Source organism: Coprinopsis cinerea (genome assembly GCF_000182895.1).
Source record: "Coprinopsis cinerea okayama7#130 chromosome 13 map unlocalized cont3.13, whole genome shotgun sequence".
Lineage (NCBI taxonomy): Eukaryota > Fungi > Basidiomycota > Agaricomycetes > Agaricales > Psathyrellaceae > Coprinopsis > Coprinopsis cinerea.
This window is the reverse complement of record NW_003307532.1, coordinates 170,701-196,235: the sequence shown is the minus strand read 5'-3', so window position 1 is coordinate 196,235 and position 25,535 is coordinate 170,701. Positions and strand designations below refer to the sequence as shown.

At 52.2% G+C, this 25,535-nt stretch overlaps 12 protein-coding genes across 12 annotated transcripts; 6 read left to right on the top strand and 6 right to left on the bottom strand.

Annotated features, from left to right (window-relative positions):
* Positions 1-206: 206 nt before the first annotated feature.
* Positions 207-2,697, bottom strand: CC1G_05620 (hypothetical protein; the record flags this gene model as incomplete). Its single annotated transcript, XM_001838087.2, has 12 exons — positions 207-526; positions 588-710; positions 766-832; positions 886-995; positions 1,065-1,101; positions 1,163-1,358; positions 1,436-1,626; positions 1,707-1,821; positions 1,888-1,974; positions 2,045-2,183; positions 2,367-2,487; positions 2,569-2,697. 12 exons carry the CDS (start codon positions 2,695-2,697, stop codon positions 207-209), a joined length of 1,635 nt encoding a protein of 544 aa, XP_001838139.2.
* Positions 2,698-3,704: 1,007 nt separating this feature from the next.
* CC1G_05619 (protein transporter SEC13) lies at positions 3,705-5,133 on the bottom strand (the record flags this gene model as incomplete). The annotated part of the gene is made up of 7 exons (XM_001838086.2): positions 3,705-4,300; positions 4,354-4,443; positions 4,492-4,661; positions 4,730-4,854; positions 4,942-4,998; positions 5,055-5,062; positions 5,115-5,133. The coding sequence occupies 7 exons, from the start codon at positions 5,131-5,133 to the stop codon at positions 3,705-3,707; spliced, it is 1,065 nt and encodes a 354-aa protein (XP_001838138.2).
* An 834-nt stretch (positions 5,134-5,967) lies between these two features.
* CC1G_05618 (hypothetical protein) lies at positions 5,968-6,291 on the bottom strand (the record flags this gene model as incomplete). Its single annotated transcript, XM_001838085.2, has 1 exon — positions 5,968-6,291. One exon carries the CDS (start codon positions 6,289-6,291, stop codon positions 5,968-5,970), a length of 324 nt encoding a protein of 107 aa, XP_001838137.2.
* A 273-nt stretch (positions 6,292-6,564) lies between these two features.
* Positions 6,565-7,554, bottom strand: CC1G_05617 (hypothetical protein; the record flags this gene model as incomplete). The annotated part of the gene is made up of 1 exon (XM_001838084.1): positions 6,565-7,554. One exon carries the CDS (start codon positions 7,552-7,554, stop codon positions 6,565-6,567), a length of 990 nt encoding a protein of 329 aa, XP_001838136.1.
* A 1,471-nt stretch (positions 7,555-9,025) lies between these two features.
* CC1G_05616 (sugar transporter) lies at positions 9,026-12,545 on the top strand. The gene is made up of 14 exons (XM_001838083.2): positions 9,026-9,239; positions 9,290-9,338; positions 9,403-9,411; positions 9,471-9,628; positions 10,168-10,226; positions 10,311-10,481; positions 10,557-10,593; positions 10,655-10,761; positions 10,840-11,099; positions 11,176-11,203; positions 11,269-11,563; positions 11,642-11,734; positions 11,818-11,923; positions 12,109-12,545. The coding sequence occupies exons 1-14, from the start codon at positions 9,185-9,187 to the stop codon at positions 12,281-12,283; spliced, it is 1,602 nt and encodes a 533-aa protein (XP_001838135.1). The 5' UTR covers positions 9,026-9,184; the 3' UTR covers positions 12,284-12,545.
* Positions 12,546-13,432: 887 nt separating this feature from the next.
* Positions 13,433-14,478, top strand: CC1G_05615 (hypothetical protein). Its single transcript, XM_001838082.2, has 3 exons — positions 13,433-13,907; positions 13,962-14,106; positions 14,171-14,478. The coding sequence occupies exons 1-3, from the start codon at positions 13,504-13,506 to the stop codon at positions 14,327-14,329; spliced, it is 708 nt and encodes a 235-aa protein (XP_001838134.1). The 5' UTR covers positions 13,433-13,503; the 3' UTR covers positions 14,330-14,478.
* Positions 14,479-14,823: 345 nt separating this feature from the next.
* CC1G_05614 (hypothetical protein) lies at positions 14,824-15,249 on the bottom strand (the record flags this gene model as incomplete). The annotated part of the gene is made up of 2 exons (XM_001838081.2): positions 14,824-14,868; positions 14,953-15,249. The coding sequence occupies 2 exons, from the start codon at positions 15,247-15,249 to the stop codon at positions 14,824-14,826; spliced, it is 342 nt and encodes a 113-aa protein (XP_001838133.2).
* A 972-nt stretch (positions 15,250-16,221) lies between these two features.
* Positions 16,222-16,612, top strand: CC1G_15768 (hypothetical protein; the record flags this gene model as incomplete). Its single annotated transcript, XM_002910003.1, has 3 exons — positions 16,222-16,243; positions 16,334-16,384; positions 16,428-16,612. The coding sequence occupies 3 exons, from the start codon at positions 16,222-16,224 to the stop codon at positions 16,610-16,612; spliced, it is 258 nt and encodes an 85-aa protein (XP_002910049.1).
* Positions 16,613-18,149: 1,537 nt separating this feature from the next.
* Positions 18,150-19,421, top strand: CC1G_05613 (hypothetical protein; the record flags this gene model as incomplete). The annotated part of the gene is made up of 1 exon (XM_001838080.1): positions 18,150-19,421. One exon carries the CDS (start codon positions 18,150-18,152, stop codon positions 19,419-19,421), a length of 1,272 nt encoding a protein of 423 aa, XP_001838132.1.
* Positions 19,422-20,062: 641 nt separating this feature from the next.
* On the top strand, positions 20,063-21,539 carry CC1G_05612 (hypothetical protein). Its single transcript, XM_001838079.2, has 9 exons — positions 20,063-20,159; positions 20,215-20,321; positions 20,377-20,452; positions 20,512-20,543; positions 20,602-20,606; positions 20,669-20,819; positions 20,926-21,083; positions 21,158-21,351; positions 21,411-21,539. Exons 1-9 carry the CDS (start codon positions 20,071-20,073, stop codon positions 21,532-21,534), a joined length of 936 nt encoding a protein of 311 aa, XP_001838131.1. The 5' UTR covers positions 20,063-20,070; the 3' UTR covers positions 21,535-21,539.
* Positions 21,540-21,640: 101 nt separating this feature from the next.
* Positions 21,641-22,807, bottom strand: CC1G_05611 (hypothetical protein; the record flags this gene model as incomplete). The annotated part of the gene is made up of 1 exon (XM_001838078.1): positions 21,641-22,807. One exon carries the CDS (start codon positions 22,805-22,807, stop codon positions 21,641-21,643), a length of 1,167 nt encoding a protein of 388 aa, XP_001838130.1.
* Positions 22,808-23,747: 940 nt separating this feature from the next.
* On the top strand, positions 23,748-24,981 carry CC1G_05610 (hypothetical protein; the record flags this gene model as incomplete). Its single annotated transcript, XM_001838077.2, has 5 exons — positions 23,748-24,052; positions 24,112-24,451; positions 24,578-24,689; positions 24,755-24,818; positions 24,878-24,981. 5 exons carry the CDS (start codon positions 23,748-23,750, stop codon positions 24,948-24,950), a joined length of 894 nt encoding a protein of 297 aa, XP_001838129.1. The 3' UTR covers positions 24,951-24,981.
* Positions 24,982-25,535: the final 554 nt, after the last annotated feature.

Genomic DNA, 25,535 nt, shown 5'->3' with positions numbered 1-25,535 from the left:
TGATACGGTGTCCTTGAGTTTTCTCGCACCCCAGAAGACTGAAGTCAATCTCCTCTGAATGAATGAGCATTATTCATTCGTCGAAGTCCGAAGGTATAGAAAAGCCGCGAAAGATGCCACGGGCGCTTAATCGCACCGGTATGCATAGTGCTAGAGCGAATCGGAAATCCAATAAATAATCAATAGTCATCGAGGGATTATCTTGACTAACGTCGCCGAGTCAAGCGAATAGGAATCCTACTCTTAATCCCAAACACAAACCCATTCAACCCCGCCTTCCCAAACACACGCTCAACATACTCCTCCCTCGTCTCCTCCGGGCCCTCCGAGTCAAGGTTAAGCGCCAAATCCACACGCCACTCGCGCAGCAAAAGCGCGAGGAACGCGAGCGACTCGAGTTGTGCGAATTTGCGCCCGATGCAGGCCCGCGGTCCCGTTCCGAATACTGTTACCTGGCTTTCGGGCACACCGATCCATCTGGATGGTTTGTATTTTAGGGGGTCGGGGAAGGTGTGCGGGTTGAGGTCTGGAGGGTCACACACGGTGTGTAAGATTCAGAGCGAAGGAGTGAGTGGGGTAGGACTTACGGATGCTGACGGTATCGATGATGACGAGAGTTCCTTTCTTCAGGACGATCTCTTTGGGAGAGGGACGCTGGACTTTGACGACTTTGTCTTCAGGAAGAATGCGGGTGAGCGACGAAGCAGGCGCTGGTAAGTCGTATTAGCCCGTACGATCGAGAAGAAGAGAATGGGAGCTACGAACAGTACATGCGCGTGGCCTCCAGAACGCAAGCCCAAGTATAGGACAATTGCTTCAAGAGTGCTTCCGTCTGGTTGTGTGGATTGAGTGGATGCATTATAAACTAGTATTGTCGTGACTCACGGGCTCTTGGTCTCCAAGCACGGCACAGATCTCCTCGTATACCTTCTGTTGCTCCTCTTGGTGAAGTGCGAGCAGTGCAACAGTCTCGCACAGCGTCATACCAGTTGTATCTACCATCCAGGAAGCCCTTAGTACACAACTTCCGAAAGAGGCACGATGAAGGAGGACATCCAACTCACCGTGACCAGCATTCATCAACATAAACACATTTCCGATCTTCGTAGTCCCAATTAGCTCCTATCTCCATCCCGAAGCTATCTCGAGGCCTGGAACTCACCAGTTCCTGTTCGGAAAGACTCAGCTTTCCGAGGCCCACAACCGACTTGACCAACCTAGTGAAGACATCACTTGAAGACGACCGCGAAAAGTCTGAGGCAGCCTCCGGATCATCGACGACCTTCTCAGATCGAGAAGCCGCGGTTTGGTGGAGGTAGGCATCCAACGCCTTCCAGGTGTTATCCAACTTGCGCAAACTAGACCGATTCGAGGAGTCGGGAAGCCAGTAACTTTTAAGTATTTTAGGATAACGAGACCCCGAACACGCACGTACCTCGGAATCGGGAGATAGTAAGCCCACTTGGGTACGAACATCCTCTTGATGACGTTCCAGATGTCAGTCGCGTAGTATAACGCCTGTTGGACGTCCATACAGCCGTCGCCTGCGCCTTCTCCTCCTGGTTTGAACCCTTTCCAGGTCATGTCGAATCCGAAGCCGCATTTCGCGATGATCAAGAAGGCGAGCTAGAGTTCGTGTTCATTGGATAGATATTGGTAAGTTCTCCTGGAATGATCTACAGGAGAGTGAAAAGCAGGGTACTCACGTCTCGAGTGATACGACGAAAGTCGGGTGCTACCACCGAAGAAGCGTCCTCCCATTTTTCCTCATGGAGGATCTCCCTGTAGAGTGCGGTAGTTTCCTCAACTACGAGGGAGTATCTATTATCAATTAAATTCGTCAGAACCCATTCCACTAAAACGACGGAAATTTTAAGAGGGACTTACAGGGAATTATTAAAAGCAGGCGCTACAACCCTCCGATGTCTCTTCCAATCATCACCACTCACAGTGAACATATTGTCACCCCAGATACTATCATGGTCTCATCATCAGCACACCATCATCCACCTCCACGCCGGACACCTGGAACTCCAAGACGTACCTGAAGACAATGTTATACTCCTTCGGCTTCGGCAGCGAAAGAAGCTGCGTTGCCACCTCCCACGAACCAACGGCATAGAAAGAGGGGCCAGATAGAATTGGGACAATAGATACGATGTCGTGCTCTTTGTTGAAGTAGGCTGAGAGCATGCATGCATTGCATCGTATCAAGTGTCCAGGGCATTGGCGTTGCAGGATGGGAGATTCGCGTAGGATAGGGTAGTCGGATTGGATAGGGTAGTCCACCCCAGGATGGGATAGGGGTTAAGGTAAACCACAGTCAGTGCACCGCACAAACCAACATGCCGCGAATGACAACTCACAAGTCTCCCTGAACTGCCAGTACCAATCCAAGCCAAGGTTCCAGCTCGAACTCGGGAGTGTGGCTCCCAAAGCTGACATGGGGCAGAAGAGCTGGCGGTAGCCCGGTAGGAAGTCCAAATACTACGATGACGATTTCCAAAGCAAACGGATCCAATCAGTACTTCAAGTTTCTTATATGCTAGAGAAGAGCAGGAAACGTACCTGGAGATCCCTATACCACCTGCCTATGATGAACGCCCCAAGCCCGCATACAAGGGCAGCAGCAAGCTGTGTCGACGTGAGCGGTACATCATCGATATCGATACCCGCGTGGCTGAACAATGAGCCCATGTTGACCTCACCTCCCCTGCACCTAAAATACTTGACGAGGGGCTGGTTGAGGGGTTAGATCACTAATCGAGAGTATCAATCCGCGAACTGAGCCTCTTTATACGAGAGAGTAAGACGTAAACTCAACGTGCTCGTGCCGATGTCACCCCGAATCTCCTGAAACACGCCTGATGCTCATTTTATGATGGCTTGAAGGCTGAGCGCATCAAGAAGCCGCCCACTTCTCATGTCTACATTATGCTCATTGGTGGTGGAAGACCCCGACTGGACCGACATGCAGCGCCTTCGGCAGCCTTCATGCTTGCGACCTCGCTCAAAGGGGTGGAAGGGTGATTCTGACGTTGAACCAGGTCAGAAAACGAGGTCTACATAGTAGTGGATTGGGCCCACTTTGAGCAGAAGCGCCCGTCAAGGTACTTCAAGGTCAAGGCGGAGGGTGCAGTGGTATGGGTACATTGTGTGCACCTTGTGGATCCATCGATGACGTGAGTCGAAGCGGCACCGAGTACTTATCTTCGAAAGGACAGTTTAATCATGCCCGATGGTTTTAAATGCATGGGGAAAGAGCCTAGGGACAACGCGTCCGCTGGAAGGGTCCTTGGAGAACTCTCTGTTCGCGGGCAAGCGCCGATCGACTTTGATCGCCTAACAACTCCGAGGGCATCGGCAAAGACGGCAAATGACGCATCCTCAAATCGCAGGTTCAATTTCAAGCACTTGTATATCTCAGGATACATCGAACTGCGTAAGGCTCATCAACACTGCACGGCGCTATACAAGGCACGAACATACCATGGGAGTTGCAGTCGAAGCGAAGACTAAGAGCCAGCCTTGTGAGATGGACCAACGCGAGGAGGGAGCACCCCGGGAGTTCTGAGCGCTTCTGCTGGTACCCGAGAAGACTACGCAGTGCATGAGTCGACCGCAAACGAGAAGTGCAGACATCAGGGACAAAACGGCGAGGAAAGTAGATTTCACAGGAAAACAAAACAAAGCCCATAAACACTCTAGCTGTTCATATCGCTAACACACTCCCAGTTACCCTTAAGGTTCTCCTTCCAGAGGGTAACCTTCCCATCTCCACAACTAACCGCAAGCAAATTCCCCGCAAGACTCCACGACACACGCCAAACCACATCGGGGAACTTGCCAGCCGGCGAGGGCGTCCCAGCCGTAGGCGACGTAAGCGCAGACGAGGGATCAAGGGCAGTCTTAACCCACGGCGCACTGGGCGAGTCCTTCGTCCAGATGAGAACGGTTTTGTCTTGGGAGGCGGTGGCGATGTAGCTGCGGGGGAGGCCGGTGTTGGGTGCCCAGGCGACGTCGCGGACCCAGTCGGTGTGTCCTTCGAGGGTCTCCTCTTCCACCCAGGACTGGGTGTCCTCGCGGTACCCCCAGATCTTGACGAGGTTGTCGCAGCCGGCGCTGGCGAAGCGCTTGACGACGGGGGCGGTGGCGGCGGGTTGCTGGGGTGCTTGGCCGGGGGCGGCTTGGGGTTGTTGAGGGGTGATGAGGGAGCCTGGGACTACGGCGGGGGCCCAGGAGACGGCGTTGCAGCCGATGGCATGGCCGTTGAAGATGTCGGCGTCCCATTGACCGTCGTCTAAAGGACTTCATTAGGTTATCGTGCAGAGGCTTAAGTAGAGATTGACGTACTCTTGAAGGTCAAAACGGAGAGCTTGCCGTCTGATGATGCGCATGCGAGGATAGCCCCCAATTCATGAGGTGCCCAAGAAACCGAGTTGACTAGACTTTCGTTAGCACTACGTTTTGTATAGAGATTTAACGACGCACCTGAGGCAGTATGAAGGGTATGTTCTTTGATTTTAATCCAGCTACCCGACGCAGCACCCTGTCCCTGCTGCTCCTTCCAAATCAACACCTTTCCATCATACGAGCACGACGCCAGAATGTGCCCAAACTTCGGGTGCGCCCAGGCGACTTGCCAGACGGGTCCAGTATGTCTACAACCACGCATTAGTTTCTCTCTCGCCGCCAACTACCCCAACACCAAAACCAATAATCCACGCACCCCTTTAATGTCTGGCCGTTCGTCGACCGCTGCGCGTCGCCATCGATGACATCGAAGACCTTGACTGTTCGATCTGAGGAGCAGGTTGCCAGACGCTTGCCGTAGTAGTCCAGCTGCGCGTCATGCTAAACGATGGTGAAACCCAACCAAAAGAAAGAAACGATATTTCAGTCGCGCGAATTTGGGGTGGAAAAGCTTGTTATTGAACTGACGATCATGTCCTCATGGGCGGTCTCTATCGGCACTGAATCGGACACTGCTGCAGCCGCCTATGTAGAAATTTCATTAGATTGTAGAAATTGGTGGAATAAAGGCTAGGACGCACCATAGTTGCTATTGTAGAAGGCACAATTCAGAAAGCTATCATTCTGGGCTGGCGACGGACACGGATTCGACGTGGACATCACGTGTCTCTCCAAATGCCGTCATGCCGCCTCAATCGGAGATTGAACTTCAAGTAAAAATGATAAGCGCCCATCGCGGGACTGAATGCTTTCCCTCTGAAAGGTAGGGAATCGCAGATGTCAAGTATTTTCCAGAGTCCGATGATGCTCCTTCCTATATCATCATGAACTCACCGAGAGGTCTAGCTGATATCCTACTCTAGTTCGCTCGTCAAGTACGAGAGGAACGGCCGGGCTAGAGGTGACATTTCAATTTTCCACGGCCGACGATGCAATACTGCTACTGAGTTCAGGACACTTATGAAGAATGTCCCCATAGATACAGCTTATATCGGCTCGGACAATGCTTCACTTGGATAATACATATATGCAACCACAGACCAGGCTAAATGCCAGGCGAACCCCAGCGTAAAGGAGGCGTCCCCACAAGGAAAATAGCCATAACCCAAGGTCAAAAGCTACCTACTACATAGCTACTACCACTTCGAAACGCCCCACTCCGCACCCCATCCACCAACATCCCCCCGCACCTCACAACCTCCTTCTCAAGCCTCTCAATCGTCGCATCCAACGCCCTCACCCTCCTCTCCTCCTCCCTTCTCACCCTAACAAGCAACCCCAACTGCGAGCGCACCGTCTCCCAAAACACCTGCCGCCGCTCGACGGTCTCGGGCGGGACACCCCGCAGCCGGAACGTCGTGCCCGACGCGATGTGGCAGTCGTGTGGGCAGAGACGGGAGAGGTACTAGTAGAGGGAGATTTGTTCGGAGAGTTGGTCCGTTGTCGAAGGCCAAGGCGAGGTGGAGGTGGAGGTAGAGGTAGAAATTGAGGGGGTTAGTTCGGGAGTGACAGAGAGGTGGTGAACATGTTGGCGGTGGTGATATCGCCCGGACCGCCGATGACCAGTTCTTCCAGATTTCCAAAAGGCTCTATAACACCGGCATCCTCATCCTGCACCCCATCATCGTCGTCGAATGGACACACAAAGTCCTTAACCCCAGTATCAACATACACACCCAGACTCTCCAACTCGGGACAATAAACCCGAATCGTAGCTAACGACCGCATGGTGAGGAAACTCCCCCCAGGGCCAGAACGCGCATCCATACACATAAAATCAGGGTTCGGGTTCAGACCTAACAACTTGATTTTGGACATCGAGGAGAGGAGTTCGGGAAGCCGGGGTGGGGGGGATGATAAGTGGAAATTCGTGCTGGAATTCGAATTCTTCGAAGATTGGCGCAGGGAGCTGAAAGTGTGCCTTGGTCAGAGGTCGAGGACGTGGACGTGGATGTGGGTGTGGATGCTGAGGCAGTGAAGTAAGGCGCAATGTCGTCAATGGAAGGACAATCATCCACAGTCGGGAATAAACCCCTCTCCAAAGGCCTACTATCACATTTCAAAACCGCAAGCGACTTGAGGTTACGCTCCTTATCCGCCAACTCCCTCCAACCTCGGAGTCGTGATTGTAAGATGCTGCAACGTCGCCGGTAGGCCGCCCTTGCGGAACCACTGGACGAGGTCGACAAAGGGCACACCGAGCTCGAGCGAGACGAGGGAAGGAAAGCTACCCGCGGGTAGATTGGGCACAAAGCGCCGCGCTGCATTGTGGACGCCGGCGATGGAGTCATGGCTGGCGAGGGCGGTGAGGTGAGGAAGACTTGCAGCCGCTTCGATTAGAGTGGAAGTCGTAAAGTACCGGGGAACCACGAGCGTCGTAAGCGTATCCTTCAACGCCAGAGTCAAAGCCACCAGCTCCTTCTCGATATTCGCAGCGTATCCTTTCATCAAGATCGCAAGTCTACTGATGAGTGGCATTCGTCCGACGAAGTGGTTGAAATATTGTCGGAGGGAGGCGGAGGGGTGGTGTGCGTAGATGGGTGGTAGGGTGAGGCTGAAGTCCCGTACGCTGTCGTGCATGAACAGAACGCTGCGCTGAGTGAGAGAGTTTTCGTTCGGGGCGATCCACTCGAGCTTGCGCAAAGAGGGGAAGAGCGGGCGGAGTGGACGCAGTCGAGCGAACTTGTCGAAGATGAGGCTGTACTTTTCGTCTGTATCGTCAATGGACAAAGATCGAATGCGGCGGCTGTAGTGCTCGAAGCGAGTCCAGTTGTCTTCGGTCGGTAGGGTCTTGAAATCCTTTGGCGACAAAGAAACGAAGTTGGAATATGAGAGAATTAAAGGAGGCGAGGCGCTACGCACGAATTTGCCGTTGCCGTATTCAAACCCCCCAGGGGCAAGGAGTCTGAACAAAGGACGTGGGTCATCAAGTTCCCTCCACAGGAACGAAAGGGCGATGGGTGACCAGGTCTTGTTCACGCGAGCAGCACGAACGAGGGAGATATTATCGAGGTGACTGCATACGGTGTCCAGAAGTTCGGGGACCTGAAGGACGCGGTTGGTAACAGAAAGGAGGACCATGTTTACAGTCCCAAAACGCAAAAAAGGTGAAAGCGATGAAAGGCTAGGTCGCGGAAAGGGTCGATGCAAGGCGAGGTCAATAACGAATTGCTGGAGAAAGGACTTTGCAACGCCTGCTGGTTTTATTTAGTTTCCTAAGCGTGACGCTGGATGTGACAACCCTACCTGTGCCTTTCATACCTCTCGAAAGCCTTTGTCGAGAAGGAATTTGCGTGGCGCCAAGCAACCCGATATGGTAAACCCGTTGTAACAAGGACTCGTTGCAGGCGCTTAGCGCCATGAGGCGGCCTATGACGGAAGAGGCGCCTATTTCGGCGGGTCGTCCATGTTCAGAGCTCGACAAAGCTCATGCAAGAGTGTGATTTCCTGGCCATAACCCTGAAGACCTGTGTCCTTTCAATGACTCTGGCCGTCGGGACGGTTGAATTGGTCGATGTTGAAGAACGGGCCGTTCCAACGACATGCTTGACACTGGCGTTTGTTCTTCATATCGGTTGCAGTGGTTGAGTATTGAATAGTTAGTCGTAGAGGACAGTGGCAAGAGGTAGAGGGAATCTCATGTCAAACGGGCCGACCTCTGGCCGTCGGAGTTTGCGTGTATTTTCCCACCCCTATTGCGCATCGCTCAACCGACCCGCCGTTGAAACCAAGTTGTTTCTTCCCCAAGTTGCGCCGCGGGGTTGAATAACGTCGACGTGCAACTCTACTGCTTCCCATCTCATTTCTCTGCAAAATACCTTCCCATCAATGCAGTCAACCCACGAGTTACGAAATGGAGCGGAAAAACCTGGTGCGCACGAAAACGGTATGAGAAAACAGGAGGACAATCACACAACGGGATCGTTCAATGGAGAATTGGTGAGTAACTGTGGTACTCAACAACCTCAGTTTCGCCGAGTAAACTGGGTCTCGTGTTTTCTTAGCGATAGAACTTGCCAAACAGTGAATGCTTGAAGGGCTGCAGTGAGGGGGAGATAACGGTCCGTTCGGACAGCAGTTCGTGTCAGAAGCGGCCCGTTGTAATGAGTCCAGAGGTGGACCCATGACCGTATGATCTGCTCTGATGTCCACTCCCACCTGCTCCGTTGCTTCTCAACGTACAACAACAAAGTCTATGGGATCGTAACTTCGGGGTATGTACTCATCTATTCCTGCATGCAGGACTATGTCACCTTACCCAGATCCTAGACGAATGGAGCACGAGACTTGATTGCCTGCACCGCGAACGGAGCTCATCTCCACACCTTACCTTAATGCCCACCGCGAACACCAACCCGTCGGTGCTTCCCCGTCAAAATGGTCTAGCTTCACTATATGGACACGCAAGGAAGCTATATCAACCCTAAAGAAGCGAGATCCATGGGAAGCCCATCGGTTCTAGCAAGGCGCTTGGGCACGGAGCCGTGGAGGCAAACGAGTATATATGTATGTATCGACCTCTCGAAGTCGAAGCTCTCGTTTGCCTTCGAACCACTCCCCCGTGACTCCTAGGCTCCCCCCCAGTCCCCGTCTTCTCGCAGACTAGACAGACACCCGCCTGCCTGGTCATACTACTAATCACTCCGTGGCTGGGTGATTCTATTGGTCCTCCTTCACCTTCGTTGGGTTTTCGTTCAGAGCGGTATCAGATATGGGTGACACTACTGCCACTGCGGAGGGCAGGTTCCGCAACATCAGGGTATACTGTGCGTTTCTCTTGTGCAACAGGTCGAGGACAGCGTTGAAGTTTCCACAGGGTTGGCCTTCATTGTGTACTGGGGTATCCTCTTGTTCGGTTATGATACGTACGTCCTGTCAATGCAATGGTTCTCGTCCCATAGCCTCCTGCTAACCCAATTCATTTGATAGCGGCATCGGGTACGTCCACACCTCCCAGCATCCATTCATTCCACCTCTCATCCAAGCACAACGAACAGCGGCGGTGTAGTCAGCGCGCCCTACTTCCTCGAGTCCTTCGGGCTCATCGAGAACGGCGTCAAAGACGTCAAGAAATCCGACGAAGTCTCCGGCAACGTCGTCGCCGTCCTCCAGGCAGGCGCCTTCTTCGGTGCACTCAGCAGTGCCCCCGTCTCCTGTGAGTAACGTTGAACCTATCCCCATTATCACGACCCCATATATCATGAGTACATACACCACTTCCCCTCGAGCTTCGATCCAATTCCCTTCGCCTTCGCGGCATCCCAGAGTTCTTTGAGAACTTGGGCTCTGATCTGGCTTCGACCTGCGACCTTCGAATTCGCGATTGTCACCCCCTCTCTTCGTTTTTGGGTCATTTCTGCGACCCAGGTGACCTGCCACGAGAGAAGGAAGAATTTCGGGGGATGATGATATTCGGAAATATATCCCAGAATGGCTTCTGCGGTGTCGTGTCGTGGGTCGCAGGTCTGGATGGAGGATGTAGTGAAGTGGGACAGACTCTAACATCGCGACAATGACACGACAACTCCCTGACGGAGCACATACCTAATAGACTCCCCGAGAGCGTGGCGTGTCTCGTGGCAGCCTCGTGGGTTTATTGGCACCTTTTCATCCCCTCTTTTCCCCATTTTCTCTCGATGGATTTGCGGGGTAATTAACCTTGGTTTCACTAACATGCATTACTTGGCATTCTAGCACGCTTGGGACGACGGAATACCTTGTTCGCTTTTACCGTGATCTTCACCATTGGTGCTGTAAGCTCTTTTTCTGTCTTTCGTGTCGCCAAGTCCGTATTGTGGTCTGACTCTGGATGTTATCACCCCTGTTGGCGATTGTAGATCCTCACCACCGTCGCTGCTGGACCGCCACATGGTCTTCCCCTGATCTACGCCGGACGAGTCCTCGGAGGCTACGGAATCGGTGCTATCTCAGCTGTATCCCCAGCATACGTCTCCGAATGTGCTCCTAAAGAAGTTCGTGGCCGTATCACCGGTCTCTTCCAAATCATGGTACGTCTTACACTCGTACACGACCCGGAGCAAAGAATGCAAGTTTTATTTACGCGGTCGGTGGTGGTGGTCCAGGTGTCGATTGGTGTTATGATTTCGTATTTCGTCAATTGTGAGTTCTGGACGTTCGTCTGGTCGAGGCTGACGTTGTTTACTGACTGGAATGGGATTAGTCGCCATTGGTTTACACGTCCCCACCGGAGTCAACGTTTGGCGTATTCCATTCGGTGTGCAGCTGATCCCCGCGGGTATCATGGTATTGGGTCTCCTGACCGTCAAAGTGCGTTTTACACTCATTCTCGTCCCACTCCACACACACCGTCCCCTAACCTCTCCATCAACCATCCATTACCACCAGGAATCCCCTCGATGGCTCGCCTCAGTCGGCAAAGACGAACAAGCACTGAAGAATCTGGCCTACCTCCGCCGCGCACCCATCGACTCTCCCGCCATTCTCGAAGAATTTGCAGAAATTCAAGCTGCTATCCAGGAAGAAAGGGAAGCGAGGGCTGGTCTTGGGTTGAAGGAGGCGTTTTTGGGCAAAGGGAATTTCATCCGATTTGTTATTGCTTTTGTGATTTTCCTGTTGCAGCAGTGGGCTGGACAGAACTCGATCAAGTGAGGACTTTATTTTTCTGCTGAGGTGGATTTTCTTTTGTGGAGGGTTGGGATTGACGATCGTTTTTCATCGCAGTTACTACGCTCCGCAGATCTTCGCATCCGTACGTCGCCGTTCCTCCACTCTTTGTCCTTCATCGTACCCCTCACTCACATCCATCCCCTCCAGATCGGCTTTGTAGCGCGCAAGAACTCGCTCCTCGCCAGCGGCGTCTACGGTATCATCAAAGTCGTCGCCACCGCCATCTTCATCTTCTTCGGCGTCGAGACCATCGGTCGTAAACTCTCTCTCCTAATCTCCGCTCTGGGCATGGGATCCCTGTTCTTCATTATCGGCGCGATTCTCAAGACGCACCCGCCGCCATCGACGAATCCGAATGTTGCCCCTCCCGAGCCGTCGGCTGCTGCCAAGGGCATGGCGGCGATGTTGTATATTTATGTGTGTTTTTATAGTATTGGGTGGGGTAAGTGTGGTTTCCAGTGTTTCTCTCACTTTATTCTTCGTGGAGAATAGAATGTGTGCTTATTGTTTTGACGTCTAGGACCCCTCCCGTGGGTGTATGTCTCTGATATCTTCCCGACGAGGACGAGGCACTATGGGTTGGCCACTGCCAGTGCTTCTCAATGGCTTTGGAGTACGTATCGTCATCTTCTTATCTCTTTTATCTGGTATCGGGTATTGGGTATCTGGTATCTGACTCGCCCTCTTCGAACATAGACTTTGTTATCTCCAAGGTCACTCCACAGCTTTTGACGGCCCTGGGATTCAAGATCTTCATGATGTTCGGCGCTATCAACGTTGGTGCTATGGGTCTCTTCTCTGCGTGCGTAGATTTGTTTCTTGGTTCTGGTTTGTTTGAGGTAGCTGACTTGTATCTGTCTATCTTCTTATCGCGTTATCTCTTGACATTTTGTCTACCTTTCCCGCTCCACTGTGTATCTCTCCACCTCCATCGTCTCCACCTTTATCTCTCGACACCACCTCGACATGGACACTCGACACGGACAGCCTCATCCCCGAAACCAAAGGCAAGAGTTTGGAAGAGATGGACATCATCTTCGGCTCCATCTCCGCTGAAGAGCGTAACGAGAATATCAGGAAGGTGCAGAGGGAGCGTGGGGAGCATGTACATGAAGAGGGCTCTGAAAAGACTGAGAGTGTTACACGGAAGGAGGTTGCTTGAATAGAAGCAGCTTGGACGCGTTTGGAGGAGGACGTTTAGTTGGGAAAGGACGGTCGGTCAGGAGAGACGTTCGGTTGGGAGTGGATGGTCGGTTGGGTAGAGCACGTTCGGTTGGGAGAGGCCGACGGAAAACCGCTTCAGGTGATGATTTTTGGAATGAGCGTAATGCCCTTGACGACGTCGCTTTTACGTGGCGAGTGTGTTTTGCTTTTTTGTTTTGCGTGTATTTTAATGATTTGCTTTGGAATTTGACTTTCATGACCTCAAAGAGAATCGAGATTAGCCTTATTTGTCTGACCGTCGGGAATTCCTTTTTTGGCGTAGACCGTAAATAACCGCCGGACGACGACCTCCCTTCCCCCCTCCTCCCTCCCCGACCTCGGACTTGCAATTTTCCAGCCTCGCTGGCATGAGACGACTTTTAACATCGGTTCGAAACAGGAATATTTCCATTGGCTGGCGCATCGGAATAATGTGGGACTAGATTCTCCCTACTTTTCCCTAATGCTGTGTGTATTGCACTGCGCAGTTACCCAGCCTCCCAGCCCTAGAACATATTGCAGCGTAACAGGTTCGAACTCATTGGTCGAGGCGTCGGGATGACAAACGCCATCAAAACCGACCAGCCAATGGGAAGTTTAGGATTTGGCTATGTCGGGGGCAGGGCGGAGGACTAGAGCGCGGTCCAGAATACCAAGCCCATTCGGCTGGCACGGCTGCGACTCGGGTCTTTCCGTGGTGACACAAGCATCAGCCAGCGGCTGGTTGGACGGTTCAACGTTTTCGCTTCCTACTGCTTCGTATCTTCGTTATCGGCTATTCTCTGGGGGGCCTGGGAGTGCCTAGTGAACTCTATTCTGAAGGCTGTAGTCCTTGCTTTCAACATGAAGGTCCATTTGGAGGGTATTTTGGACGGTGGAGTCGACATGTCGGAGTCTAGGACGTAGCATGGGCGGGGGACCTGGACGCTTCGAGCCGGAGATTGGGCTTGAGGCCAGCCATTTGCTTCCTTTTCCGATCTGATCCACCTTTATTTTTTTTGGGAGTCCACGATGGGGTTACCGTCGACGCGTTAACTGCCAAGTGTGGGTAAGCACCTTCCGTAAGGTATTTAAGCAGCCTGAACTGACCTAGCCTTGTTCCTCACCACCCAGGCACTTCTACTCTCACAACCCCTTCTACAACACATTCAATCCAACCAACCGCACTTCTACCACACCATGCAGCTGATCTCAGAAGCCAAGTTGCAATCAGACTTCGCTTACCGCATTCAGTACCTCCGCGATTTTATCGAGTTCACCTCGGAGGATGCGGCCGCTTTGCACGCCGCACGCCCCGTCGTCGCCCCGCTCGTCCCCCTCGTCGTCGACACCGTCTATGAAAAGCTGCTTTCGTTCAGCGTCACCGCCAAGGCCTTTGTCCCGCGCCAAACTGGCTACTCGGGAGAGACGCCCACCAGCTTGAACGATCTCAGCCAAAGCCACCCGCAAATCAAGTTTAGGAAGGACTTTTTGGCGAGGTATCTCGTCAAGTTGGTCACTATGGACTACGACAAGATGTCGACGTGGGAGTACCTCGATAAAGTAGGGTTGATGCATACCGGTGAAGCTGGGTTCTCGTATCGGTGAGTCCCTTCTTTGATAAGATGTCGAGGCTGTTTTCTGATATGAGTATTCAGCCAAAACAAACCCTCGTTGCGAGTGGAGTACATTCAGTGTGCGATCCTCCTTGGCTATGTCGAGGATATCCTCGTGAATGCCGTCTTGACCCACCCCGACCTGGACGATGCTACTAAGCTGGTAGTGATGAGGGCTTTCAATAAGGTGCGTCTGTAGCCTTAGCAATGATCGGGTTCTGGTTGTGGACTAACCCTTGTCCTGTTCTTAGCTCATTTGGATCCAAAACGACCTTTTCGCTCGACACTATATTTCCGAAGAGAAGGCCTCTCCTTCGAATGTGACAGTCGCTAAGCCTTGGGCAGTGACGCTTGCGGCCGCCTTCGTCGCTGTCGGCTGCTTCGCCCAATACCTCATTTCAAGGAGGTAGATGTCTCTGCAGTCTTCACCTTTTCCCTCAACTTTGCTTTGGACTTGTTATCGCTTTCGATTCCTACAACTCCCCCCTCGACCGCATTGCATGTTGTTTGTATAGTATACCCCATGAACTGCTAATAAAACGCATCTGACTAGCTCCAACCTTCCATCGCTCTAAACTTGGCCTTTGAATGTGAACCATCGTCTTCACTCCTCGTTCTGTAAATTCTCGCCCTCTCGTCCGCCTGAAAGTACGGGGTTCAACCGTAACGAGAAAATCGTTTTGTCAATTCAACGCTTCCAAAACGCTTCTAGTCTACCACAGACTCCCGACGGAGGAGACTTAAATGTCTCCTCCCAGAACTCTTTCTAAATGACCCTATTGGGGAAACCCGCCTGTCGCCGACAACCAAGGAACAGTATCATGTTCCCGCTTGGGCTATTTCCCTTCGTTATGGAACTTCTCGGAGTGTCGGACATCCCTCTCTGGCTTGGACTATCGGTGGTTCAGGAGGACTGGTTCGGTCTTGTGCTCGATGCATTCATATTGTGCTGCAAAGGGGGATCCATCAGCGACTTCAATAATCCCAACTGGCGGCCCAGGAGGACGGGCTAAACAACAATAAGATGATTTACCGTGTATTCCGTGTTGTACACAGCGGAGAGGGAGCGGGCCTCGTCCTCTGTGAGGATGCCTTGCTGTGTCATTGATATCAAACAGCGCTGTAGAGAGTTGGCGTCGATCGCGGACTTGAGGTCGAGCGGCTCCCGGGCGTTGGGAGGGTGCGAGATGGAGTAAGGGAGGAGGTCGTACATGGCTAGGAGCGTCATGAACTTGAGGCGGAGGTCCTCTGGGCTCGAGCCGAAGGCCAGACCGTTCGAAGACGTCATAGTGTTGGTGTTGTCGGAGGGAGGATTCAGAGCGAAAGCCATTTTTTGGTCGCAGGCGGAGTATAGTATGGGGGTAGAGGCCTGAGGGGTCAAGGCGGGAGGGCGACTGACGAGGGTGGGTGAGCTGTCCAACCCCTTCTTCTCGAAAATGTGAGTTTATATAGTGCCCACCGTTTGGCAGGTCATTTATGGCATGCTTGAGCGTTTATCGGCGGTTGTAGGCGGAATCCCACCTCGGGTTTAAGCAGCCCCATTTTGGGGGTAAAAGTACTTAGGGTGTAGTGCGCAGAAGTTGGCTTGACTTGCGGGAAGGCATGCACCTACACTGATCCAATCCATCTTACCTTCTTTTTCCGGGGTGTGTGCCCACCGTTTCGGGCGGGTTGTGATAGAACAAGCTTGCAGTAGGGCTCTTCGTCAATCGATTGAAGCAGGATCCTGGGTTGAGAAGAGCATTGTACTCGGCAATATCTTTAGGACAGGTCTGAGAATGGGGAATCGAAATCTGCGAGAATTGATCACCTTTGGAAGGCCGACCACTCCCACTGGGAGCCTGCGCCACTTCGATTTTACCCCTGTGATGCTTCTAATGATTCTTTCCAGATCCAAAAGGGTAGGTCGGGCGACCACAGCTTCCCGAGCGAGGCGCCCAGACACATCCGACAACAAAAACGAAATCCAAAAACGCCGGTCCCAGCAGGCGAGAACTCCTAATGTATGCGCCTGGTATGCGCAGGGAAAGGCCAAGAGTCGACCTATTATTGTCCGGTTAATATCTGTTCTCATGACTGGAGAAATTAACTTGACATCCCGGCGCTTTCGAGGCTCAATTTGGTCGCCAAGGATGGATCAGTTTTGGCTTGTTTTGGGCACTTGTGGCGGGTTTGGAAATGTTGTTGAACTGATTGAAAAGTAGGCCCCAAGTGTGCCTTGACTGGTGGCAGACGGCATTTATTATACTGTCATTGGAGGATTGGTTACCGACGCCATTTCGTCATCTCCTAGCAGACACTTATGTACTTTTGGGGTTCATTCGGTATGTTTGGATTACCGATTGTCCATTACTGCATACTTAGTAAAAGTCATGCACCATGTCATAGGGTAGTACACCATGTACTGTTATTAGGCTCACTGTTCGAGTCTCTGACACCGCTGTTTGAATTCGAGTTGGACGTACGTACGTCAAACGTCTTGTCAATGGGAAGCTAGTATGTTTTTAGTCATGTATAGCTCGACGATGCTCGCTTCGGTTTATTTTGGAACCGCGGTCTGGGGAACTGCACATGTGCAAGACATCCAGTCGTTCGTGTTCCAGTGGGTTTCTACTACGTATCATGATCACCCAACGGGAGTTGGCTCTGCTCGACTGAGCTCGATGGGATTGAACCAACTTGAAGGTCGATGATCATGTCGGTCCGAACTTCGTTATCGCAACCTTGGCTGTAATATATTAGTTATCGGGAGTATCTACCACCCGAAGGAAGCATGGAGCTGAAGATTAAAAGGAGCTTTGGTCTTCTGATTTGAGTAAGTAATATGACCAGCCACGCTGCGGTCGTAGCTAAGGTTGAATAAATAGCTTTAGTACATTTAAAGTAACGCGAGGCTCGGCCTGCAGGGCGACAATGGGTACCCGAAGTCACACTAGTATTCTCCATGGGCGCTAATCTGAAACTTCAATCTGGAAGGTGAGTTTGCAGCTTGCCGAAGTCGTTTGCGGTTGCGGCGGAAAGTCATTCACGCGTACACGAATACTTATTGTGGATTGAGATTGCCAGTTTTAAAACAATAAGTAGTTCTCATTGTATCCATCTTGGAAGATCAGCGCAATGCAAGCTGTACTGAGATTATCAGCGTTTCCGCGTCAATCTTTGAAATCATCATGTCTCGCTCCCGATCTCACTAGAGATCATGATGCATTGAAGTTATTCAGTGCAGAGTGAACTGGAAACGTCTCGCTGCAATCGCCGTAAGTCGAAGGTGGAAGTGACATGCAGCTCCCAGTAGACATCAGACGTAGCTCCCGGCGGTCCCGTGTCAGTGATTGCCGCGATAAGGTCCACTTTTTCCGGTTTAAGTTCGGGTGACGCGTCGTCATGATTGCTTCTTCGTTCTTACCCTCGTCTTGGTCTCGCTCGTGCCTATCCCCTGAAGTGAAATCTTCACCATGCACCTTCGCTCTGGTCCAGTACTCTGAGGGTGCTCGTTTGAGCACTTGACTTTGGTCGGTGGCATCGCTCTTACGGCTCCTAGACTCCGCGGTTATCGTGAACCAACATGGACTCGGGTCGCTCGGTGGAGGCTCCATCTTTGTCACGCTGGATCTACAGTGGTTGAATGCTCTGTGTTTTATGAAGTATAACTGTGCAGGTGGTATTGTCAGCGCTGGTCATCTCTTCGTCTGGGCATTAATCCTAGTGTGTCACTGGTCGCCGAGAGATATCCCTCGGGTTTCTAGGTTTCTTGCCTGAACTCTACCGGCCATCTATTCCCGATTCCACGTCCACAAATGAACCACCACTTGATTTCAGAGCAAAGCCGCTCACTTCTCGTGTCAAAACGCAGGAAAGTCATTCATTCATGGTCTGCAGAAATACCCTTACAGCTACCGCCAACCATCCAATGTGAATGCATACCACCAGCAGCTTACCCTGAGGAGTCCCTCGCCGCCCATGACAGCATTCTCCACGCAACGTTCACACCCAAAACCCCCATACAAGGGTCCGCCCACGTAAAAGGAACACGAGGCGCCTTGCCACCGTTCTCGTTTTGGCAAGTCGCGCGATGCCAACCCCCAGCTACGTTGAAGGCGCTGCCAACGGCAGGGTCTCTAAGCCTTTCTTAGTGTCTTGAATGATGTCCAGGGATCGGGGTTGGAGGGGCCCACGCCTATCTATGCCTCGCGGCGAACGGGTATAAAGTCGTATCATTGACATTTCATAATGCTTACCCCAGACTTCCCTACCGAGTTACGCACTTCGTCCTATTCTCCCCCGGAAAGCCAACTAATGACTTCCTCGACCACGTCCGCTACGCTCGTCGACGCCTCCTTCTATCAGCCCCAATCGACGACTGGCGTCCTATCAGCCGAGGTTCTATGTCACATCTTCACCTTTAATGCGGAGAGGAGCACCTGCTCCCTCCTCGCTACGCTCGCCACGTCACACGTTTGCCGGTGGTGGAGGGCGCTCGCGGTGAGTTACCCGGAGCTATGGAGGCCCTTCGCTCTCCTGGGCTGGGTGGAAGGGAAAGACGGGCAGCCAGGAGGATACGACGCGTTCTCATGGGAGATCCTTTCGCGCTGTCGCGGCGCAACCATCGACGCCGGGTGGAGGAGGAAAGAAAGTCTGGAGCTACGCACGACGCCGACCAAGGGGAGCAGCGCCATACACCAATGGACCAAGTCCAAGCTAAACCTCCTCCATTCCCCGAACGAACTCGAGGGCGAACTGTGCAACCTCAACCTCATGCGGTCCTACTTCCTCCCCATGTTCGGTGGCTATAACCAGTGGGCCACAGTTTCCACCTTTTTCGGGATTCGTTCAATGGCAGCGCAAATGGAGGATCTGGAGGTTGTGGCGTGGGCGGATTGTCAGCGAGGGTTGTGGATCCTTCCTGGTGATATGTTCGAGCAGGGGCCTGCCTTAGCGGATTCGGATAGCGAGGACGAAGGGAAGGACAGAGAGGAGGAAGAGGACATGGTGGGGGAACCGAGGTTGCAGCGACTCTCTCTCAAGCATTGCTGGATCGACTTGTCATCGCCCACTATCCGACTCGACGGCCTACGCGTTCTGGAGATAACCTCAACCGTGTACCTCGACATCACTCCGACCAAGCCGGGATCAAGATGGTCGGATTACTGGGCCATCCTCGTCCGCTGCCCTGCATTGGAGGAGCTCAAGCTGGAGTTTGCGCGGTTAGCGGAGGAAGACGAGGAGTCGGAGCTTCGTTCTAGCTCGCCTCCCAAGGCGCAGCTTCCGAACTTGCGCAGCTTGCAGTTGAAGAGTCGACTGAAGGAGGTTCATTTGGTTTTCAAGACGCTGTCAATCCCGGCGACTTGTCACCGGAGGATTGAGATTGAAGATGGGCTACTGGGCACCTGCGACTTCCTCGATCCCTCGGCGCAGTGGGGGATGCTTTCGAATAGGCTGTCGCCTGTGTTTCCGCATCCTGCGATGGGGCATCGGTTTACTGGCGCACGACTCTTTTCTTAAATACTTCTATAGTGTATGTTGGCTTCCGTGTCACTAGTTTATCTGCCATTAATTATGAATTTGACTCCATCCTTCCCAGTCCCGCCATGAGCGCCTAGTAGGCGCTCGCCATGACTAAGCGGCATCCCTTCGGCACTCTTTACGGCAGCTTCCGAGCGAGGTCCCACATTCGCTCGCTATGATTCGTTGATTTCTTTCTGGCCTTCCTCATGTCCTCCTGGCCGGAAAGCTTCTTGTGGATCCAAACCTTTGCATTGCAGGAACGACGAGAGGCATTGAAAAGTGCTGAAGTAACGCTCCTCTTGGTCCTGGTTACAACTGCTACCAGCTGCAGTCTAACCCAAGACGAACACAAAACGCGATCTCTGGGCACTCGGAGCCTCGCGGGAACCAGCCTTCTTCCTGTCCATGAAAGAAGCTCGACTTGACGACGGCGCCAACCCTGTGACCACCAAAAGTGTTTTAAATGCGACTAGATTTCTCGTGCCGTTCATTCCGTCTGTCTATCTCAATTGTCCATGCCGCCCAGAAGTCTGTTACCATATGCATGCTTCTTTGGTGCTTTCATGAGATTATTTATGGCTGGTTAAATATAAGGTTGGTACGAGGTGCGAGCTGGGTTTTGTCCTCCACCCAACCCACCTTCACGATGACCAGCCTCCTGGGATTCCGTTTGGGCCTGCTTGTTCTTCTCCTGTTCTCGAGTACAGCGAATGGGCTGTATATCTTGAGAAAGAGGTACGGTACTTTTGATTCATCTGAATGCTCGATGGCTGAATATTGGTTTGATTAGAGCGACTATTTGCAATGGCAGGGCGGAGTTGTGCAGTCGCAGTTATGGGAATACGACGTTCTTGACATCGCATAACGCTTTTGCTTGGAGCCCACTTCCACTGGCGCGTAAGTACTCCGATGCTAACTGGTTCAATTACATTTGGAGACTGATGTCTTTCAGTTGCCAGGACACAGGCCGTCGACGTCCCAACCCAGCTTCGCTTGGGTGCGCGAGTGCTACAGGCGCAATCGCACATGTTGGTACCTCTTTTCCGTGAAGATCGTCGACCATGAGCCTCATGACCCCATGATACAGGAAAGATGGGCGCTTACATTTCTGCCATACCAGTGCGTTACATTCATAATCTCATTCTCTGCCTAAAATGATATTGACCTTTCATCGTAGCATGTGTAAGATACTTCGATAGGCTGTAACGAAAGTACCAACTCACGAACGGACGAAACTGTTATAGGGGTTATTCGACGGAGGTCCCGTGCTAGATTTCCTCCGGACAGTCAAGACCTTTTTGGAAGCCAATCCATACGAGGTCGTCACCCTCATTTTTACCAACCCCGAAGGGCACTCGTTAACCGACGTTTGGAAACCCATCTTTGACCAAGCTGGTAAGTACGCCCGGTGAATACGGCTCTGCTTATGGAAGAGTCGGATTGCTTATGGAAATTCGACTGCTTATTGAATTCCGAACGTGACATCCCGTTTCATTGACAGGTATAACCCCTTTGGCCTATGTCCCACCTGTCCGACCTGTTCGAAGAAACGAATGGCCGACTTTGGGACAGCTTATTGATTCCAATAAGCGTGTTATTGTCTTCATGGATCAGTACGACAATTCGGCGGTTGATTTCATCCTACCGCAATTCCAGATGGTGCGTCTAATTACTTGTTCAAATGTGATTTCGAGATGCAAGCTTACCTGTTACTTGTAATTGCCTGTTGGAAGATGTGGGAGGACCCGTTCTCCCCGACAGACCCCAACTTCCCGTGCCGAATCGACCGTACAGGAGGACCGTTGTCGGATGACGACCACATGCATTTGATCAACCACAATCTGAATAGGAATATCATACCATGGGATTTGGGAACGGTACTCATCAGCGACTTTGCGAATGCGCCGAGAACGAATAGCATGTCATCGTAAGATTAGCGTACTCCGACTCCTTACTGGATACTTATCGCTGATTTCTGCTTTGCAGGATTATGGCCCATGCGAATGGGTGCGCTAGGTTCTCGCAGGGTCGAGCGCCGAACTTTGTGCTACTGGATTACTTGGATGTTGGGGAAGGGAAGAAAGCAGTGGATAGGCTGAATGGGTTTTGAAGTGTCTCTCCTGCCAGGTGAAGCGCCGCGTTTCCTCCTCACATTCGGTTAGCTCCCCATTGATGGCGCGTAAATCAAATGTTTAAGCATTGAACAAACTAGCTTTCTACTTTGGCTCTGAGACTATGAAAGTGTCCTTCAAATGATCCTTCAGCTCCTCGACCAAGGAAGCATCCAGTGCAAGAGATTCCACCGCATGACCAACTTCCTTCCTCTTGTCCAAAAAACGCTGCAGCATGGCCTTGGACCGGAGTGTCTTGAAGAATTCTAGCGTGTCTTCGCGCTCGCCCAAGCGCAAGTGCGTCAAGGAGGGGAGAATTACTTCCGAGTTGTCTCCTCTGATGGTGTGTATATCTATGAGCATCGCCAGGGCCGCCATCCCGCAATCCAACAAGTACTTGACTTGCGTGGCCATCTTCAGGAACTCTGTAAGGCATTCAATGGCACGCCTATAGTTCACGCTTTTCTCCGCCGAGTCAGGGACCAGAAGCCGCAATGACTTTGCTCTGGGTACGAGCTTCGCCCATAGCGGGGAAAGCTGTGCCCATACCTGACCCATCGCTTCGACTCGATCGATGTAGGGCCAGAAACTAATCATGGTGGTCACGCTCTCCAACCCTATCACCAACGACAAATCGGAGATGCCGATCACGAGAGGAGTGTGATGAGAGAGTTCGCTCGAGGAGGTGGGTTCCGTAGTAGAAGGGATTAAACCTTCTGTAAGTATGGTGAAGAGCTCGGTGTACGGTTTGGCGGCATCGAGGAAGAAGAGGCGACCGGTGTACGTGACTGTGGCCGTTCGAGGAACTTGGGCGACGTCGGACCATGCCTTCAACTCTGCGTAATTCAGAGTCAAGGTGAGCAGCTCGAGGTGGGGGAGGGATATGGACGGTAAAGAGCCGGGCTGAAGTACCCAGTCTTCGTAATGCGATTTGGAGGTTAGATCAAGGGTTCGAAGGTTTGGACATCGAGCGATCAGTGAGAGCTGTGACGCAAAATGTGCTGATGGAGCGGAATGGGAGCTCTGTATCTCAGCCTTGCTTCTGAGAGAGGTAAAGATTTCGAGGCTGAGGAGGGTATCCAAATTGAGATTGGATGGATCGTCGAATATACAGCGATCGAGAACGAGTGTCGTGAGGACGGGCCTGTCCAGTTCAAGGAACTGGGTTGGCAATCGCACATCCCAAATCCTGCCGAACATCGTAGCCGAAATCTTGAGTACCTTGAGGTTACCAGCCTTCTTTTCTCGAAAGGCTCTGGTGACATGGTCCATCTCTTCGGATTTCTCCCTGATTTCTTAGAGAAGGAGAACCAAAGAGCGCATCTTGTCCAGATGGAGAAGACGGCGACCAAGGTCCACTGTACGGGGTTCCTCTTTTTCCTCTAAACCGTCGTACCACCCTACGTCGATAGGGCAGTTTCGACAGCGCTCCAGGATCTGGAGGGAAACCTTTGGGTCAGGAAAGGCTTGCCACTCCAGGAAGACAAAACGTCGCCAAAGTTCAGGGGTGTCAATTGCAATTCCGCGCCATCTTCGGCAGACATGAGACACAGACAGAATGTCGACAAATGAAGCTTTGGAAAAGTCGGCAAGGAATGTGAATATGTGGTAGAGGATATCGTCGGAGAGTGTCGATATTGTTGCTGAAGACATTGCTTGACGTTGGTCGAGGTGGTTGAGTCGTCCAAGGGAAGCAGCCCAGAAGGCTCTGTGTTTGGCTGCTGAATGTCACAGTTATTTTCTAACGCCACTGACAAACAGCTTGGGCGCTTGGCTCTGCGAGTTGCTAAATTTACTTGCTTCATCTCTCGTCTCAACCCCTTGCCCTTTTCTTCCACTTTTTCGACAATACTGTGAGGGCATAAACTACGCTGGGTAGTAAAACACCAACCACAGCTGTTTCGCTCCCCAGCACCCATCATCTGTCACAGAGCTACTCACGCCGTCCTGTTCGGCGGAATCTGAGGCGACGAGGGCACTATCTGGCCCTATGGATTGTTTCGTTTTAGGTATGAAGCCCGAGTGCAGCAGGGGCATGCCGCCCCAACAAGCAGAAGGCGCTTATTCGAAACCACCGTTCGCGGCGTTACGCGTTGAGCTTCGGGTGCTGGATAGCACCGATCACACAACTGGTACACAAGGGGATTCACCAGAAATATTTAAGCGAGGCCCAGCCTGAAGGAAGGCGATAGCCCACTCTTCTCGCTCAAATATGTCTCCTCAGCCTATAATCTATCGGTCGACCTACCCTCCGAAGCCCACAGTAAACACCTCCATTTTCACGCACCTGTTTCGTGACTCGGATGTGTACCCTCCAGCTAGGCCGGCATTCATCGATGCAGCAACCGGCTGCTCTATCACTAGAGGAGACTTGAAGAGGAACGTACTTGCACTCTCGGATGGTCTCCGAAACCAACCGATAGTCCCCGTCGAAGGTGGCAGACGACCACTCCGTCGGGGTGACGTCGTCATGATCCTCAGCCCTAATTCTCTCTCTTGGCCTGTCGCCCTCTTCGGGTATGTCTTTTCCCCAAATACCTCTTATCTCTATCTGATACCTATCTATGTCTGTTCAGCGCCGTGGCAGCAGGCCTAGCCATCACTCTGGCTAGCAGCAGCCTCACCCCGCGAGAACTTTCGTGGCAATGGCTGGACAGCCGACCCCAGCTGCTGTTCGTTTCTCGTAGCCATGTCGCCGTAGCAAGGGCAATGTTTCAGATCATTGGCGTCAGTGAGGCTGAGGCAGAGATGCGGACGTGGGTGATGGATGACATCTGGTCTTCCACTCCTTCGAGAGCAACAACTGATTGCAACTGGCTTGGAACTCTCTTCGGAGACCCTGGTGCATCGGAGGAACGTTTCGATGGAACTGGTGCGGATGAGACGGTGTACATTTGCTACAGCTCCGGAACAACTGTAAGTTCCTGTCACTCTGGTTCGATCATGGAACTCATGCACGCGCGCAGGGACGACCAAAGGGCGTGGAGGTCGGCCTCGCGTTGAATGCCCTCTCTTTGTAACTAACATCCTCTCGCCCTATAGTCATCCCATCGCGGTGCTGGCTCTGTGATCTCCATGGCCTGGTCAGTCTTCGAGTCCATCAAGAGGGCGAATGATGTTACACTTGCAATTCTGCCCTTCTATCACATCTTTGGTTCGTGGAACTCCTCGAGTGCTAGTACTTCCGTGTTTCATGGCTCATCAGACCTTTTCCTACAGGGCTTATCGGGCATTTGCACCACAGCTTCTATATCGGTGCTCCTACGGTGATTATGACCCAGGGGTACGACCCGGCGACTTTTTGTAAGCTAGTCGAGGAGTATAGGATAACAATGGCATCAGCGAAACCGACTTACCGTTGCCACTCATTGGAATGGGCGGGGAGCACGCCCAGGTGAACGCGCTATCACCATGACGTTCCTATGACGTCACTCCCTTACAATCCTGTGCGTCACATCCCATCCGCCCCCCATCCTGCTCAAACCTGCCCATATAACTCCCAAAACGCCCATGCAGCTCGCCAGATGCCCATGTAGAGTAAGATTGCCCATGAGGCTCCCAGGCTTTTTACCTATGACCATTCCTGCCAAGGCGAGTGAGCTCGACGTTGGTACTTGGGACCTGACCAGGACTGTAGGTCGGTGTCGCTATGGCATTCGACTTTTTTCCGCGTAGATACAGTAACACTCATACCAAACCTTGCTATATATTCTAAGGCTCCTAACGCGTGACAGACTCCGTATAGAAGTCGAAAAAATGTGCTATCGTAATACATGGAATATCTGGATAACAAGAACACGCCCCTTCCTCCTCCCCGAAATAATGTCAAGGAAGCAATCATGGCTCGCCGAAACCGAGAGCAGTGGACTCATCTTCTTCCTCGTCTTCGGGAGGCGGTCCTCCCTCAGGAGGGAGATCTCCGTCATCCTGGTCTCTTTGATAGCCAAAGTCCACCTCCTTATCATCATTTCTTACCGAGCAGTGTCCTATCATCTCATGA

What these genes read in the sequence shown, in the direction of transcription:
- CC1G_05612 (XM_001838079.2), top strand. Translation starts at nt 20,071, where the DNA reads ATGACCAGCCTCCTGGGATTCCGTTTGGGCCTGCTTGTTCTTCTCCTG. An exon ending in ACCCATCTTTGACCAAGCTG is followed by an intron (nt 20,820 to 20,925) that starts GTAAGTACGCCC and finishes TTTCATTGACAG; the next exon opens with GTATAACCCCTTTGGCCTAT. An exon ending in TCCTACCGCAATTCCAGATG is followed by an intron (nt 21,084 to 21,157) that starts GTGCGTCTAATT and finishes GCCTGTTGGAAG; the next exon opens with ATGTGGGAGGACCCGTTCTC.
- CC1G_05616 (XM_001838083.2), top strand. Translation starts at nt 9,185, where the DNA reads ATGGGTGACACTACTGCCACTGCGGAGGGCAGGTTCCGCAACATCAGG. An exon ending in TGATCTTCACCATTGGTGCT is followed by an intron (nt 10,227 to 10,310) that starts GTAAGCTCTTTT and finishes TGGCGATTGTAG; the next exon opens with ATCCTCACCACCGTCGCTGC. An exon ending in GATTTCGTATTTCGTCAATT is followed by an intron (nt 10,594 to 10,654) that starts GTGAGTTCTGGA and finishes GAATGGGATTAG; the next exon opens with TCGCCATTGGTTTACACGTC.
- CC1G_05615 (XM_001838082.2), top strand. Translation starts at nt 13,504, where the DNA reads ATGCAGCTGATCTCAGAAGCCAAGTTGCAATCAGACTTCGCTTACCGC. An exon ending in GAAGCTGGGTTCTCGTATCG is followed by an intron (nt 13,908 to 13,961) that starts GTGAGTCCCTTC and finishes ATGAGTATTCAG; the next exon opens with CCAAAACAAACCCTCGTTGC. An exon ending in TGATGAGGGCTTTCAATAAG is followed by an intron (nt 14,107 to 14,170) that starts GTGCGTCTGTAG and finishes TCCTGTTCTTAG; the next exon opens with CTCATTTGGATCCAAAACGA.